At 33.7% G+C, this 16,155-nt stretch overlaps 4 protein-coding genes across 9 annotated transcripts in view; 2 read left to right on the top strand and 2 right to left on the bottom strand.

Annotated features, from left to right (window-relative positions):
• Positions 1-9,713, bottom strand: part of LOC127066421 (uncharacterized) — a 33,337-nt gene extending 23,624 nt beyond the window's left edge. For 2 of the 4 annotated variants that reach the window (XM_051000164.1, XM_051000167.1), the window contains exons 1-2: positions 9,572-9,713; positions 6,345-6,447 (exon numbers count right to left, since the gene is read on the bottom strand). In XM_051000164.1, the coding sequence (XP_050856121.1) occupies positions 6,345-6,430 (86 nt within the window). In that variant the 5' untranslated portion in view covers positions 6,431-6,447; positions 9,572-9,713. Of the gene's footprint in view, positions 1-6,344; positions 6,448-8,228; positions 8,402-9,571 lie in introns of those variants that run through there. The other 2 variants (XM_051000165.1, XM_051000170.1) reach the window with 2 other exon arrangements.
• Positions 9,714-12,467: 2,754 nt separating this feature from the next.
• LOC127066447 (protein LLP homolog) lies at positions 12,468-14,270 on the top strand. Of its 2 annotated transcripts, XM_051000227.1 has the most exons (4): positions 12,468-12,613; positions 12,815-12,979; positions 13,059-13,347; positions 14,161-14,270. In XM_051000227.1, exons 2-3 carry the CDS (start codon positions 12,826-12,828, stop codon positions 13,319-13,321), a joined length of 417 nt encoding a protein of 138 aa, XP_050856184.1. In that variant the 5' UTR covers positions 12,468-12,613; positions 12,815-12,825; the 3' UTR covers positions 13,322-13,347; positions 14,161-14,270. The 2 variants fall into 2 exon arrangements, with proteins under 2 accessions (XP_050856184.1, XP_050856183.1); XM_051000226.1 differs by lacking the exon at positions 14,161-14,270 and having other exon boundaries at positions 13,059-13,431.
• LOC127066431 (uncharacterized) overlaps positions 13,461-16,155 on the bottom strand; it is a 19,450-nt gene continuing 16,755 nt past the window's right edge. Inside the window, exons 6-10 of the mRNA XM_051000197.1 lie at positions 14,554-14,679; positions 14,363-14,470; positions 14,152-14,231; positions 13,915-14,022; positions 13,461-13,832 (exon numbers count right to left, since the gene is read on the bottom strand). Of these exons, the coding sequence (XP_050856154.1) occupies positions 13,665-13,832; positions 13,915-14,022; positions 14,152-14,231; positions 14,363-14,470; positions 14,554-14,679 (590 nt within the window). The 3' untranslated portion in view covers positions 13,461-13,664. The remainder of the gene's footprint in view (positions 13,833-13,914; positions 14,023-14,151; positions 14,232-14,362; positions 14,471-14,553; positions 14,680-16,155) is intronic.
• LOC127066442 (uncharacterized) overlaps positions 14,477-16,155 on the top strand; it is a 27,726-nt gene continuing 26,047 nt past the window's right edge. For both annotated transcript variants that reach the window (XM_051000218.1, XM_051000217.1), the window contains exon 1: positions 14,477-14,625. In XM_051000218.1, the coding sequence (XP_050856175.1) occupies positions 14,588-14,625 (38 nt within the window). In that variant the 5' untranslated portion in view covers positions 14,477-14,587. The remainder of the gene's footprint in view (positions 14,626-16,155) is intronic.

Raw genomic sequence — 16,155 nt, 5'->3', positions numbered from 1 at the left:
CTGAAATTGAAATAACGATCGCCTAAGGAACCCGTATCAAGTTCGTAACAACGTTAACGCTCTGAAGGAAATCCTTCGTAATGTAATTCTCCCCCGTTGTTGCGTAAAACAGTTTCAAAAGGAACACGAAGTAACGTCGTCGGTCTAGCGAATCTTACGATTGACTGTAGATTGATATGTACCTATAACACATTATGTATTCATCCTTATTTCTAAGGCGACCGAGTTTCCTATTTTTTTTTCCTTTTTTTTTTCAATAACTTCGAACAGAGTTTGCACGATTGTTATCCATCGAGTTACGAGTTATTGTCCTCCAATGCGAATTCTTTCAGTAATACTCGGACATCGAGATAAAACGGCTCGGATTATCGCGAAACAGATTTTAATCCCATCTGTAATGTTATTACGACATTCGAAAGAATCGGTAATGGTAATAGCACAATTCCCGTGTCAATAGCTAACCATGCAAAGCGTGATAGTATCCGAAGAAAGACGAGGAGAGATCTTCCTTTCAAACAAGAAAGGCAAAATCTCATTGCGAAGTTTCTACTTTGGCAATGGCTTGGCAAGTTTGTTCGTGCCGTCCTCTCGTTCTACCTTTCGTGCTTCTCTCGTTTCGAATTATCGAGAGCAAACAATTTCGACGATTTCAACGACGATTTTACATCACGAAAGATTTCTCAGCTAACAAAACTTTCTTCCCAATTTTCGTGTTCGCTCACTCGTTGAATAGATACTTCATTAGCGTACGTTCCTTAATGTATCGACATATCGATTATACACGTACATAGGTCCTATCGAAACCAATTAACCGTGACACCTATGATGGATGATAAATCGCAGAATGTATATCGTTTACTGCGACGAAGAAGAAAAAAACGAAGAAAATTTCTAAACCTGTTTTCTCTCGGCATCAAATTAAAAATATACATTACTTAAAAAATAATTAAATTATATTAGATTCATCATACTATCAGATTATTTTCTCTTATATTTCTAATCAGCTATTTTTATTTTTATTACTCGACAAACAATATTGTTGTGCAACTGTTATTACATAATACTCGTCAAGAATATATCCCAGGTACGGCACGTGCAAGATAGATCGTTGAAAAGGGTTACGGGAAAGATTGCCAAGGGGTCTCAGATCTCTCGTGGTGGCTGTTGGGATAGAATCTCGGGTAAGCGGAAAGAATCGATTTACCTTAGAAACGAGAACAATTGACGATAGAACAAGGAAAGCGAATGCACACCGCTACGTGACCATCATTCGAAGCTAAAGTACCAACCCATTAGAACTTAATTCGATATTCCAACGTGTCGTGATCTGATATTCTGGAAGCGGAACACGATCTTGAATCCGAAAAGAAAGAAAGAGAAAAAAAAAGAATTAGAATCACGTCGATTTCATGTAAGAACCTATACATGCACTTAATCTTCAAAAATTCAATTGACTCGTGCAAGCAATGATGAATAATTCAAAGGAAGGACTACGAAAACGAATTACAAAGACTCGTAACTTTCCTCGAGCGAACAACGAATTAATCGAAACGAGTAGAAGCCTTCGTTCTTTCATTTTCTTTTTCTTGTTTTCTTTTTTTTTTTTGATTCTCTCTTCACGCTAAAATTATCATACGCGTTAATCCGTTGATTTCTCTACTCGTCGAGACGTTATTAATGCTAATAGCCATTATGACAACGTACAGCGCACGCGCGTCTTTCAAAAGCACTCGAGATTTCGTTCTCACGAGAGAATCTACTTGTTAGGCTCCCATTCCCAGCGAGATCTCGTGAACTTGATGAGCGGGCAAGCGGAAACGGCTGCGTTGGCAGTAGGTTGGAGCGGCCGGTTTTTTTTGTCGAAAGTATTTTTGAATGAGAGCTGCGCGATCTTTATATACGTTTCTATGTATGCGTATGCACATACGTTCCATACAAGATCTACCATTCGCGTTTCCGCGAAGACATCTCTAAAGATGTCTCAACATTGAAAGAATTCGACTTAAGAATCTTTTCAGCGATCATCAACGCGACGTTTTTGTTGTTTATTTCGATTTCTTTTTTTTTGTGTGTTTCTCTCAGAAAGAAGAGGAAAGAACGGTAAAGAACGGTAAAGAACGGTAAAGAACGGCCAGCTGCGTTTATTTTCCTCGACGAGAAATCCTTGACGACGAACATGCCAGGAGAAAGTTCCCGCAGGTTCTTCGAACGATTAACCGTGCTTACCCTACATATCGCAGGACAACGTCTCGCGTCGGGCAAACCAAATTACTACGTTCTCTCGTGGGCATCGTGTGAATATCCGACGCACGATAGCAAGCTTGTTAAAAGACTCGGTTCCATAGAATTTCCGCAAAGTATTTCGCAGCGTGGAATCGGATAATATCTTCCCAACAATTTCCATTCGCAAACCGCAACGTTTCATATCACAAATTATATTACTTCTTCGTAATGCTCTTACGAGATGAATATACAACGACAATCCGTTTAGCTAAATGAACTTGGTTCTTAGTGACGTCATTTTTTTAAGATTATCGATAAAAAACGTAATTAAAGGATCACAAAATAAGATTTCTACGTGTTATATGATGGAATCCATTGAAGATCGAACATGGGTGGTCTCTCTAAATCATGTTTTAATATTAATTTACAGTCACTGAAATATTCGTCAATAAATTAATTTAAATACGACTAGTATCTAGTATTTCGATTGACTATATTTGCCGGAATTAAATCGGATAAAGGGCAACAGCTTATGATATATAAAATGTTCGTATGGAGAAGTTATAAAATGAATAATAATATTTTCTCGATAGTTTTAGAAATAATTTTTACGATCAACTCTGTGGAAAATAAAAATAACTGAGATCTCAAAGTTTCTCGAAAGAATAGAACTGTAAGTTAGCGCTTTCCAAGGAGAAGATTCTCAGTGGACGCTAACACACGGAATTATGTCGCACTACGTGCATTAATCCAATACGATTCCGTATCTGGGCGTAACGCAATTAGCGGCTTCTCGCACGATGTCGTTAAAAGGCCCGACTACTTTGTGGTTTTCCCTTTGCGTGGTTAATTTCATGGTCACTAAGCAGCGCAGGAAAGAGCGAAATCGCTTGCCATTCGCAACGACTATGGATACGCTCAGGTGGATGATGATCGTTAAACGTTGCTTATACGCGATCGCTTATGAAATTAATTATTCTGCCTTGCTCTATCTCACAACATGGTATCTTGAGTACTTTCTGACAAAAAAAAAAAGAAAAAAAATACGATTGATTAAGGAAGAAACGACGATACTATAAATTTTGTTTTGTTTTGTTTTATAGTAAACGAATAGTATTGCATCGTTTGCATAAATATATTTCATGAATATAAATTTATTCAAATATTAAAGTTGTACATATGTTTTATAAGACTCTTGCGTCAAATATACATATGTACAAATGTTCGTTCCATATAGAAAATTAATATTAATGCGATTTTATGCTATCATTAATGTTTTATTTCGTATTAGAAACTAGAAATGTCTCCGATCTCGAAAAATATAGTCTTTGAAAAGCATCGTTGAATCTCTCGAACGACGTAGCATTCGCACCCTTTGAAATTTTCACGAGTTTACGGCCTATATCGATGCCTATCGACTTTCGATACCTACCTACCTACTATGTTGCAGGCGGAATCCACTTTCGCGCAGCCTTGAAAACTTGACCCGCGGAGAGAAATGGTGTCTTTAGAATCAACGAGGAAACGCGAGTGAGGTGAAAAGACTCGATTCGATTTCTTGCCGACAACGAAGTCGTTGCGATCGTCATTCGCATTGATATTCCGCGAGAGCGAAGACAATGACCTGATTAAAAGTATACAATAAAATCGGTGTCAATATCGTTAGAGTACGACGAGGAAAGAGCGTAATGAAAAGTTTGCGACTAAATAGATAGGTATGTATCTATCGTTAATAAATCTCCAATATCAAATCAATTTTTCACATGATCTCGTTCATTCAAGATCTCGTTTAATTCACTTTGACGATAATGTGAATATCTACTTGAGGAATTTCGAAAAACACAATTTTATGATTTAACAAGAAGCGAAAAGAAGTCAGACTTCGGGAAAACGAATCGTAAGAAAAATTCAACGCTCTTGCTTTCCTCGTGGAATCCCGCTCATCGAAAACCGGTTCTATACGACGCATAGTTTCAATACGTATCGTACCGAATCCGTAATTTTGTAGGAGATCACGAAGTATCATAAATTCGTTAGATCAAATGAAAGCTTCCTTTTTCATCCTTTTCACATACATAGATACAGGTTCGAAGCAACGCGATAAACAATTTTCTCGCGTATCAACGAACTCGAATGAACTTTCATTAGGCGTGAAAGATGTACGTATACCTATTTTAAGAACGCTTTTCGGAATAACTAACTCGATTAAAACCAACAATCATCGAGAGTAATTGACACTCATTGAATCGGTCGAAGACTCGACTACGAGTCAGCTAGATATCGTGAAATGAAACAATTGCGAATGTTCAGTCCTGTTCCGTAAAGGAGAATCATTCTGGAATAGAAGAGTGAGTTCAAATAACTGTATGTTTCTTTAAGGACTGTAGGAAGTGATCGATAGATACGATTTTAGGAAGAGAAAATAAGGTATCATCAACGTAACATTACACTGTAGCTATCTAAATATTCTAGTGGCATACGTCTCGCTCGTAGCCTAGTTTCTAAAGTGATGACACTTATGACATCGAAACCGGGTCAGTAATGTATACGATATGGACCCTAGTTTGTCGTTCATCGAGCAAAGCCACGTATGCATTACGCACCTATATATACGTATGCATATACGCATATTCCATGCAGTATTCGCACCGAGAATCACGAATCGTTCGATAACTTGCATGATTTATGACGAGAAACGGAAACAAGTAGCATTTCGAAAGTACGGTACATACATGTACCGATCAGATCGAGAAGCCGTCCTAGATCGTGCTTGGCAAAATAGGATAAACACTGACATGGGATAGATAGCTTACGTACTTTACGATCGTATCGAATCGGTGAAGACGTTATTCTTATTTCGAAAGCTACCGTAACTAAAAAATTACTGCTACGCATGCGCGTAGTACGTTACGAGAAAAAGCAAATCGATAACTTTCGACGATGTATTTCTAGCTGTATAATTCAATGTCTGCTGACTGGCGTCAAGTTTTCGTTACGTTGCTGTTAAATAAGAGTAATCGAAATAGCTATATATTTTATTATCGCATATCTTCATTACAATGCTACATCAAATTCTATTAAATGTATTCTCATTTGGTATACATATGTATGTATATTACTAAGAATATCATTTCAAATCGTTTATATTATTATGTAAATATTTATAGAACTCGGTTGAGTAAATCGCAAGAACGAAGAAAATACATTGATAAGCATAGCAAATCCATGATGTAGAAATATTTTACGAATGGTCTACAAACGTGCACGTGCTACGCTACACGTTGTAATGCAAGAATATTATCTAGTAACGGCGGTATATTATTTCGATGAAATAACTTGGCAAACCGTTATCGTTATCAATGAAAGTTATAAATGATGAAATGCACGAGATAATTTGTAAATGCTTAGAAAACTTTTTATTTCGTCCTTCATGCATTTTAAGAAAAATATCTTGGACCATATTAAAGTTATACAATAAAATTCGCAAGTTGAAATTCAGCAAATTGACGGAGTAAAAGATTCAAATTGATTTAATTTATATAGTAACTCACCTCTTTTCTCGAAGAATATTCCTCGTTCGCAAAATGCCACGTCGCGAAAAACGATTCGAACTCAATTCAGTTCTCAGGCTCGACTACAGACTCGCTTAAAAGTTCGGAAGCCGTTGCTTCCGGCAACGTGTCGTCGTTCTTGTTATCAGTGAAAGTCACTCTATTAAAATGCGCGTGTAAGCGCCTCGTAAAGGGGAATCGAGTGGATCGCTGGTCTCACAACACCGACGCAAGGTGCCATCGAGACAAACACGAGCCTGCTCGACGGCTTTCCATTTCCATTGACGACGATTTTACTTTCGGCAAGTTTAACAGATTTTCCGCGCTGATTACCAAGGAGGTCGAGAAATTAGAAGCGAACGAGAACGATAGCCAAAGTACCGAGTTTTACTTGCAAAACAATTTTTATATTCCGAATCCATCGTCTTTTTTTTTTGTTCTCTCGTGTTGGATTAATTATACGTACTCCGTTATTAGTTACGCCGCGATTAGAATCGTATTCATTCCTGTGTGAATCACAATTCCGATTTCCAATTTCTCAATAATATCGATCAGTTGTAAGATACTTACTCGAGGTCAAGATTTTCTAACTCCTCGTCGATGCTCGATATATCATCGAAGGAGTTGTAGATATAGGTCTCTCTTGCTTGCTGCATCTTTGCTTAAAATGTATCTGAAATATACAAATAGAGAAATCATCGATAAGAAAACAATTCTATTTTCATAGATAAGAAAACAAAATAGAAACACATAAGTATATACTACTAAATCATTTCTCTTGTTTGCAAAAAAGTATGTCTTTATCACAATTAGTAAAAACAAAATTATTTCAATGATGAAACGCCGACACACGATAAGATTCACGCGAGCATCTCGTAAAACGCGACACGCTCGTCATCCTAAGTTTAGCTCTTACATAATAGTCTTGTCTACGGTTAAATGACTTTAATTGGTACTCTCATTGTTTTTTTTTTTCCAAGCGGATGGTCGTACTTCTTTACTCTCTCAAGCGAATAAATAAAAAAGATAAGCGATAATATGTAGTACCGCGATGAGATAAAGAGAAAAAATAGAAGAATATCTTCGACGATAAGAGAAAAATAAAAAGACAAATAGAGGAATATCGATATTCATAGCGTTCCCTCGTTTCCTATCGCTATACCATAACGTCCTTGTAACGATTGTAACGATTTACAAATACTACGTACTATGGTTCAATTTCGAAACACGTAACTAAAAAACTATTACAATTTGATTCATTTAATTCAATATGGAAGCATCGCATTACAACGCGATAACTCGTATCGTAAAACCGTACCTCCAAGCGTTCAATTTCTAACAAGATTCCAATAAGATGGCAAAGATACGCTCGAAGAGAACTTTGTAGGGTAGTCGATAATCCAGTCATGGAGAGAGAGTATACCTTCATGGTTACGACGAAGGCCATTGCACTCTCTGACGGTACTTCTTATTTCTCTTTCTTTCTCTCTTTTGTTCCATGTACAATGTACATAGTTCGACGACCCGGTAAAGAAAAAAAAATGAAAAGAAGGCGACTGCAAAGGAAGGAACGGCTTATTCGACGATTCAATTTCTTCCGGTAATTGTGACTCTTTCCCTGATCGAACAACGTTCCTTTCGATTGAGTAACCCGAAAGATAGACGACGTGTGACCAGTGATCCAGTTTTCTCGGAATTACGCGTCACGCGAAAGAAAGCTTTCATAGCGATGCATTTGTTCAATCTTAAGAAAAAAGTTGATGAAGTTTCTTCCTTTGATAGGATCTCTTTGATAGAGATCGATCCAAATAATTTTTCATTTTTTACATATTATTTTTGTAATTAAATTGAACGATTTTGATCATTGATCGTTTACTATTTTGTTATCAGTTATCGCTTTTCAATTCAAAAATTGTTATAAAGTTATTTAATAACCATTTCGTAATATTCGTTTGATATTAAATAATAATGTAATCATTTAATATTGCGTCCACTCGTTTTTATTGACTTTTAAGATGATAAATAATATACTAGGGTAAAATTTCATTTGCGATAGCATTAGCGTGATTTTTTTTTCTTTCATAGCTTTTAAAAGTTAAAAGGCATCGAGTCACGATCGCACTGACTTTTCCATTCGGACCTGACGTTTACCCGTTGACATTAATTGGAAATCGATGCCGTTTGCCTCTCTCCATTTCTCTTTCTATTTCTACGGTACGTTAAACTAGCACCACTTATTTCGAACGATCGTCCATTAAAAAGAAATTGCAGTTAATTCTTCAAATCTCATAAATAATAAAAATAATAAAAAAACAAATTCGAAATTTAAAGTCTGTTTTTCTAAAGAATTTCTTTGAATTACAAAGAATTTTTTTGAATTACATTAGACTACAACCGATAGTGTACAAAAGACCTTCGTGACTTCAGTGAATCTCAATTGCGAACTTTACTTACTCCTGATTAAAGTTTCAAGATGAGGACGTCGTCTCTACGTCTGTATGTCGTACAATGTCCGACGTTTTATCCGACGATCCAAACGATTGCACTAACAATGCGAAAAAAGGAGACTTGAGTCTGCCCACGTCCACGAGAGCTCTCTCTGTCACTTTAGTTAGCCTATTACTACATTAACGAGTTACTCTTCGTACAGCTTTATAGCATTGACACTCACCGATAAGACCTTTTCTCGGTGATAGAAACGTTTTCTGCTTACCGGCACGCCGTCTTGCATATGAATCGCGTGCCAGCTTTCCTTCATTGACAATAAATTTATCTTTTCATTTGTTGATCAATGTCACAATCATTATTTGCAAGAATCCGTGTCTTTGGAACATAATGAAATTCGTAAATTATCTTTTTTATATATTTCAAATAGAGATTATATATGAAAAAGGATTGATCAAAAAATTTACATACTCAAACATAATCGCAAAGTGAAAGATATTACAATATAGATACATAAAACATCGCTGCCCTCGCTCCGATTAGTTTTTTATTAAGACATTTACTTCGTTCGTTGTCACGCTTTAACGTGTTTATATTAGGATCTAACAAATCTCTTTCAAGATTAGTTCGAGATTAAAGTATTATTATACAATAAATTTACAAGTTGTAGATTAGTTTGACTATATAATTTATTATTTAATTAAAAATCGTTCTCTTTTGTTTTCCCTTCCTTTCTCTATGCGTATATGCATTATTGCAATAATATCGTTGAGTGAAATATGCCAATCAAATAAGTGGAAAACAGATTGTATCATTCCAATAATTAATAGAGACTTGTTGGAAACAAAAAAAATAGAATAGACGATTAATATATCAGTATAAAAAAACATAAAAATATTAATTCATAATTTTTCACTGGTAATCTCTTCTCTCTTTCGAAAAAAATTTATGCGTCGGAATGCAGTATATATATCTATTATTATCGTTTCTACAAACCACGATAACGATAATATCCGTATTTATTTTCTTGGGAGTGTCTTCGACAAAATTGAGAGTATGCCGTTATCAAGTCGTGTTATTAGTATCTAATAATTGATCGTAACTGATTTTCATATTGATACTTTGCATTGAAACGTGTTGAAATAATGAAATTGTCTCCATTAATTAATATTCTTTTAATAACTTTATCAGATTGACATAATTTGTAACTTATACTTAAATATTAATTAAAAATCATTGGAAATAATGCAAACATTTTCTTAAAAACACATATATTATTATATATTAACAAGAATAGTAGTATATAATTAAAATTAATGATTACTACAAGTAATATGTGACTTCAAACTTACCGAATACTTTTTCTGTTAAAATCTACAATTTTGGATTTAATCGAAACATAATGAAAACTGTTTTTACGAACAAGATTGAATAAATCACATAATTAAAAGTATCACGTAATTCACGATTGATCAAACCGTTAGCAAATATATTACGATTCAGGCATATCTTTACAGAGAATACTATCTTAAGGCTGTTCACCACCTTTCGCTTGAAACATACATGACTTTAGCGACGACTATGGATAAAATACGAACTACAAGCGCAATAAGAGTCCCCACTACATGCTTATCGCTACGGCATGTAAGAATATGTAGTTTATATCTCTCTCATACGTAATCTGAAACTCGAATTAGTGTACGACACAAATTTTTGAATGTAGTAAAAATATGAGTATATCTATCCAAAATAAAAGAAAAATACATGTCAGATTATACTTCTCCGAAAATAAATTACTAGAAAAATGTTGATTGTACAAACTTTATATTCTTTGCTTGTAGCAAAACTTATATATAGATAAAACTTATTTAAGCAACCATTAGCTTGATATTACTAACGATGCAATAAACAGCACATAAAGTATAGTAGACATTGAACGTAATATTGAGAATACAGATTTCAGGGGTTGCTGCATCTAAAGACCCATGGGCTAACTGTGATTCTACTTTAAAATCCAAGTAACCGGTATGATCTAATCGTAATTCTAAACGATAAAACGAAGTCTACGGTAAGACTTTAAATCGCGCCCGCAGACACTCACGTGAGTATTAAAATAACGATGATTTTATTCTAAAATCCGCGTTCTTTACGTTCTCGGGGTGACATAAGAATTCTGATACCCAACGCTATCTGGAGAAGGGAATCCTCGATCAACTACAATCTACTTGATAGAAGATTTATTAAACGCGACTAATTAATATGTTATTTTAATTATCTTAAAACATTTAAATTGTCTTAAAATAATTAAACTTATAATAATAAGTCTCATTGTTTAACATACACATATAAGTCTGTCTCCTTTTATACACGCAGTAATGCTCTTAATAGAGAGAGAAAGATAACATTAAGACAAACATTGTTCCGTCCCGCTATTCATCTCCGGCTAACAACAATATAAAAACTGTTTGAGCATGATAAAATGTTATTATCGGTATATGTGTGTGTATGAGTGCGCGTAAATATATTATTACGCTGTACTATTTGGAGTACTTGCCGGAAAAAGTATTTGTAAATAATCCGAGGACGATCGAAAGACCTTGGCACTTTCCTCCATTCATCATCCTTACTATCATCTTACACAGTTTTCGTCCTTCTAAGCAGCTGTCTAGACGTGTTCAAACCTGCTCTTGCTTCATTAATTTCATTTCATCTAAGTAATTATGAAGACGAATTGAAAACTTCGTTTGGATATAATCACATGTAAGTGGCTTTCTTGATTTTTATATGTGCTTTACGCTCATTACTCAAATCATACTTTTTTATCGTTTTCATTCATTGAACATATTCTTTTGGTATGGAATACATAATTAATTTTCTTTTGTCCTTTGTTTAATCTTAATTATAGATTAATCAAAAATGCATCGAGTCAATTTGAGTCAATATTCAACAATAATTTCAATCTACTTCATGGGGGATATTGTAGTGTTTTGGAGCCACCGCAGAACTTCTTAAATAGTAAGTCCAAAATTTCGTCTATATCGACAAAAATCCATATCAACATGGTTAATTGATTGTATTCAGATATTTTTAAAGTGACCGTGATTAAGATCATTACTTTTACTCGCGAGTGATTTTCTATATGTTCCTCATCGCTTTTATGAATTTTTTTATTTTTGTCTATCAAGCAAGGATCTTTTTGTTTTATCGAATCGAATCGTTTAACAGTGCTGTTAATTAAATAGTATTTTTTAACTTTTTTAAAACTTTTTTTAGCTTTTTTTTTATCTTTTACTGATACTTTATATTACGTGATACAATAGTATCAAATAGTTCGAAAAACTTTGCATCAAATGAGAACATTATATATTTCCCATATCTTTCGAATTTAGCGAAAGATTTGGAATTATTTGGATGCTTAGTCATAAGTATATTAACATTTGCACTTTGCGATTTCTAGAATATTCAAAATATTTTTATTTATATATATAATATCTGCGCGTACATACATATGTAAGATGGAAATATTACAATTTTTATAGAAACTTTTTATCGAAATTTCTATCATCTAAGTGTAAGGAGTTAATCTTAGTTTATAATAGCTTTATGAATTAAGAAATTTAAGCGTCGATTTACGCAAATAACAAGGAAACAATTGTCTACTTACGAAAACAAGATACAACCATTTTAGCATTTATATGGAAGTTAGAAAGGGTAGGAGCTTCTTCTCTTTTGCCACGAAGTTCAAGAGGCGCCACTATACGAATCTTTTCTTCACGAAAAATGTCGAAAACAGCGTTTACGTTCACAACGAATCTAGGTATTATTCTTGATTTTAATAAATCAGGGCTCATTTTAAAAATGAAGGTTTAAGCGAGAAAATAGCTTTTCAAATTTTTTTATATAAACTATTTATAGTTGATAAAACATTATTTTTTACGCGATTTTTTCCAAAGAAAATAAACTTTTTTGAAAAGTATTCGTTGTTGACGTAAACCATTATAAAACTAAGAGCAAGATAAACAGCCTTAATTAGTTAAGTTAGTTTTTTTTTCCGTAACTTTGACTAGATTTATTAAAGTCTTCATACTTACTTCGATATAAAACGTAATATTATAAGTTATAAGAAAATCCATAAATCAGAACTGACTACTCCGCCCTACATTTTTGTACACAAGACGTAGCAATACAAAATTTTATAAGGGTAAAATTCTTACGGTTACGTCACGCCGATTCGTTCATCAAAACCTTTATAGATAGCGCTAGCTCTGCCATATCCTATCATAACCTGTGTGTATAGTATCACGTGCTGAGTGTCGCAAATTTTATTTAAGACAAAAGGGCTATCTAGAATCGATATTAAATACATTACTAATTATATTAATTAAGTGTTATAGGTAAGGAAAAACGCATTGTTTATTATTCGTATTAAAATTTGTACTTATATGGAGTATAGTAGAAACTTTTAAACATTTTTGAAAGTGAGGTTATATTGTATACATTATTTTGATACATAACATTGTTTGTAGAGTTAATTAAAAATCTATAAATTGTATTAATATTTTTTATGTTTTTCGTTCATTCTAATTTCTATTTAGGAATCAAAATAATGGCAAAATCATTACGTAGTAAATGGAGGAGAAAATGCAGAGCCGTTAAGAGGGAACGTTATGGTGCAAAAGAACTTGATAGATTAAAAAAGACACTTGCTATTGATGAAAATGGCGATGTTGAAATGCCGGATATATCCGAAATTGCTACAGGTTTATATTATACAAGTTTAGAATATATTATCTTATAAATTTTTTAATATATATTATAACAATATGATATTTTTGATAGTGGTTGATGCTAAGGATATAAAAGAAAGTTCTAAAGCAAAGGAAAATCATAAAGCCGATAATACAGAGAAAATGGAAGTGGATAGTGGTAGAGTATATGATAAGAAAACGTTAAAGGACCAATATGGAAATTATCCCGTCTGGATGAATAGGCGAAAGATAATGAAACATAAGAAGGGAAGAGCAAAAGCTGATAAAGGTACCACAAAAACGAACAAAAGATTGACTAGGCGACAAAAAAAAGCATTGAAACAGAAAAAGTAAAGCTATAGATTGATAATTATTAAATGGTAAATGTTTATTTTGACACATAAAAATATACAAAAATATTAGAATAGATCGGTTCAAAACTCTAATATTTACGAAAATATTAATTAATATTAATCAATAAGAGATCCTCACGCTTAGTTTACATTTCTTTTTATTATAAAGCTGCGTACAAAGATTCGTAAAATTATTTAAATTACATGTACACTATATAGTCTAACTATCGTATAAATGCTAATGTGGCAGTGACACCGGTACCTCATATTTTCATCAAGGAGAATTTCATGCAAACGCGATAACAATACGATCGTGATTCGTTTCACATTACACGACAGTGTACCTAAAAGTTTATGGATCCAGAGTTGAGTGGCAAAGAAGATCTACAACGCGTTCTTAGCCTACTTTCTAAATCCGCCACACGATTCGTCAAATGTTGTACCTTTCTTGCCTCTAACTCATAATGTTTTATTTTACTCCTCATATCATATATTTCTTGTTGCATCAATTGCTGAAATCATATCACATTTATTCATTAGAATTCTACCTAGATGTTCCAACGTACGTACAATCTTAATTTCTCTACATCTTACCACATTCTCGACCGCTCTTCTCATATCATTTATACTCTCAACAGCCAGAGTGATTTTCGCGCTCATATCCGTCGTTTCTGTATCTCTTTTTTTATTCCTTGCTACTTGCTAAAAACAATAAAATTTTTTTGTAATTATCATTAAAAAATTTTAAGAGTATGTCTTTAGAACATGATTAAAAAATTGAAATAGATTGACATAGATGAAAAAAATAATGTCGCTATACAATCAACATACTTTTTCTAGTTTAGTGAGTCTCTTCAAGATGATCTCATAATCCTGATCGAGGTCAGCATCCCCCACTTCGTTTTCTGCATCTGCAAAAAATTAGAATCATATGTCGGACGACACGTCACTCTATTTGTTGATTCAAAACGACGACAGGAAGGACGTAAACTTGCGCATGGATATTTTTAACTTATCTCTGAGGAGCATTCTATATACGAACCGTGAGAGGAGGTGGTAGTTGGTTTTCTCGTAGTACTCGTCGTCGTCGTCAACGATTCATGGAAGTCGTTCTCTAGATCTCGAGCCTCGAAAGCCGTGTCTTCGGTGTCTGTAAAACATACGTGGCTAGCCTGATAAAAGGTCAAGGGAGAGTTCTAGCCTAGAGCGTTCGAGCTGTTTCTGGAAACTCACCATTTCTTCGACAGGATTGTCCATCTTGTTGAAGATGAAAACCGGCCCTGCAGTAACACTCATAAGTACCAGGTAGGTTTCTGCAAAGTTGCCCGCATGGCTTCTCTGTCACGCATTCGTCTATATCTATATATAAGTGTAATATCACATATCCATCAATGTTATTCTCTTCCTTTCTCAAACATCTTAAAAAATATTTTCGAATATTTTTTAATTTATTTATTCCTTTTAATAACGTGATATCAATTTTTATTCTCTCAAACAATTTCCTCTAGAAATATTACTTCTAATAATTAAAATAACCACTTTATGTTTTACGAGATTTATATCATATTGCTCTTTAAATCTTTAAGAATTATACCGACCGAATATATTCTTGCTTAAACAACGTATGTTCGTGTTTGTGTATATGTATGTATGTATGTATGTATATGTATGCAAGGTAACACCTTGAGCTTGATTAGCACGTACGAACGTGCATGTACTACAAACTAAAGGCTACAACGCGAACCCGTTGCAATTAATTTCGAAAAGGCGATTGCACGTCGAGGATTAGGGGACATCCGGTATATCCTCGTCGTTTCTATCTCTAACCACCTTCGTAAATCTTTCTACTAAGTAATTTTAATCGAATGACAAAGTTTTCCGTCGTCCGAACGAATCGCGAATGAACGATCGAAAAAAAGATGATCCTATAACGCAAGACGTCGCCTATCCCCAAGTAATTAGAACGTTCGTGTAACGTATCGATAATCGCTCGTAAATCTATCGAAAACACACGGTCTATCCAAAGGTAGTACACCGTAGTACCTAGTTACACAAACACACACACAGATATATGTGTGTATATATATATATATATATATATATACACATATGTATATAAGTTCACATACAGGGTAGCCCAGACAATTGAAACGAAATTATAGTTTTCTAGTTTTAGAAATCTCCCATAGTCTTTTCAATGAAAATACCAATTTCTATAATTTTATTGATATGATGGAGTAAATAAAATTATCGCGAATATGATGAGTAGTTTGTTAATTTTTATAACTAATTATTGAAAGTTTCATTATTTTTTTTTATTCTTTATTTATTCATCTTATAAAGCTGGATAATTAAATCAGAATAAAAGTAGACTTGCTATCATAACATTTAATGTGATCGAATCTTTCTCAATATTGCCGAAATATTTTGTTAAAGAAAATAGATTGAGTTTCATTAGAAAAAGAAAAAGAAAACCAAGGAAAATTAAAAGATATTTCGATATTCTAAAAATTACTAGCAATTAAAAAAATAATTAAATAATACATTACATGGCTCTCTTCTGAAATATAACTACATTTCAAAGACTTTTTCGTTAAAGTTAATATTTACAGAAATATTAAAATAATTTATATCTATTTATATAGACCACCCCGTAGATAAATAAGTTTCTCATTGACTCTATACACACGGAATGTAATATTATCGAATGGAATATCGCACCGCGTCGATTTAATTACGCCCAACAATTCCTGGCTACACGAACGTAATCGTTGTTTGGTATCGATACACTCCAGATACTTCATGATTTAACGACTCGCATTCGTCAGTCGAGTC

Source organism: Vespula vulgaris, chromosome 9, assembly GCF_905475345.1.
Source record: "Vespula vulgaris chromosome 9, iyVesVulg1.1, whole genome shotgun sequence".
Classification (NCBI taxonomy): domain Eukaryota; kingdom Metazoa; phylum Arthropoda; class Insecta; order Hymenoptera; family Vespidae; genus Vespula; species Vespula vulgaris.
The sequence above is the reverse complement of the archived record's forward strand: the minus strand, read 5'-3'. Positions and strand labels throughout refer to the sequence as shown.

Excerpts from the sequence above, each read along its gene's own strand:
- LOC127066447 (XM_051000227.1), top strand. The coding sequence starts at position 12,826 with ATGGCAAAATCATTACGTAGTAAATGGAGGAGAAAATGCAGAGCCGTT. Across the intron at positions 12,980-13,058 it reads TATATCCGAAATTGCTACAG|TGGTTGATGCTAAGGATATA; the intron begins GTTTATATTATA and ends TATTTTTGATAG.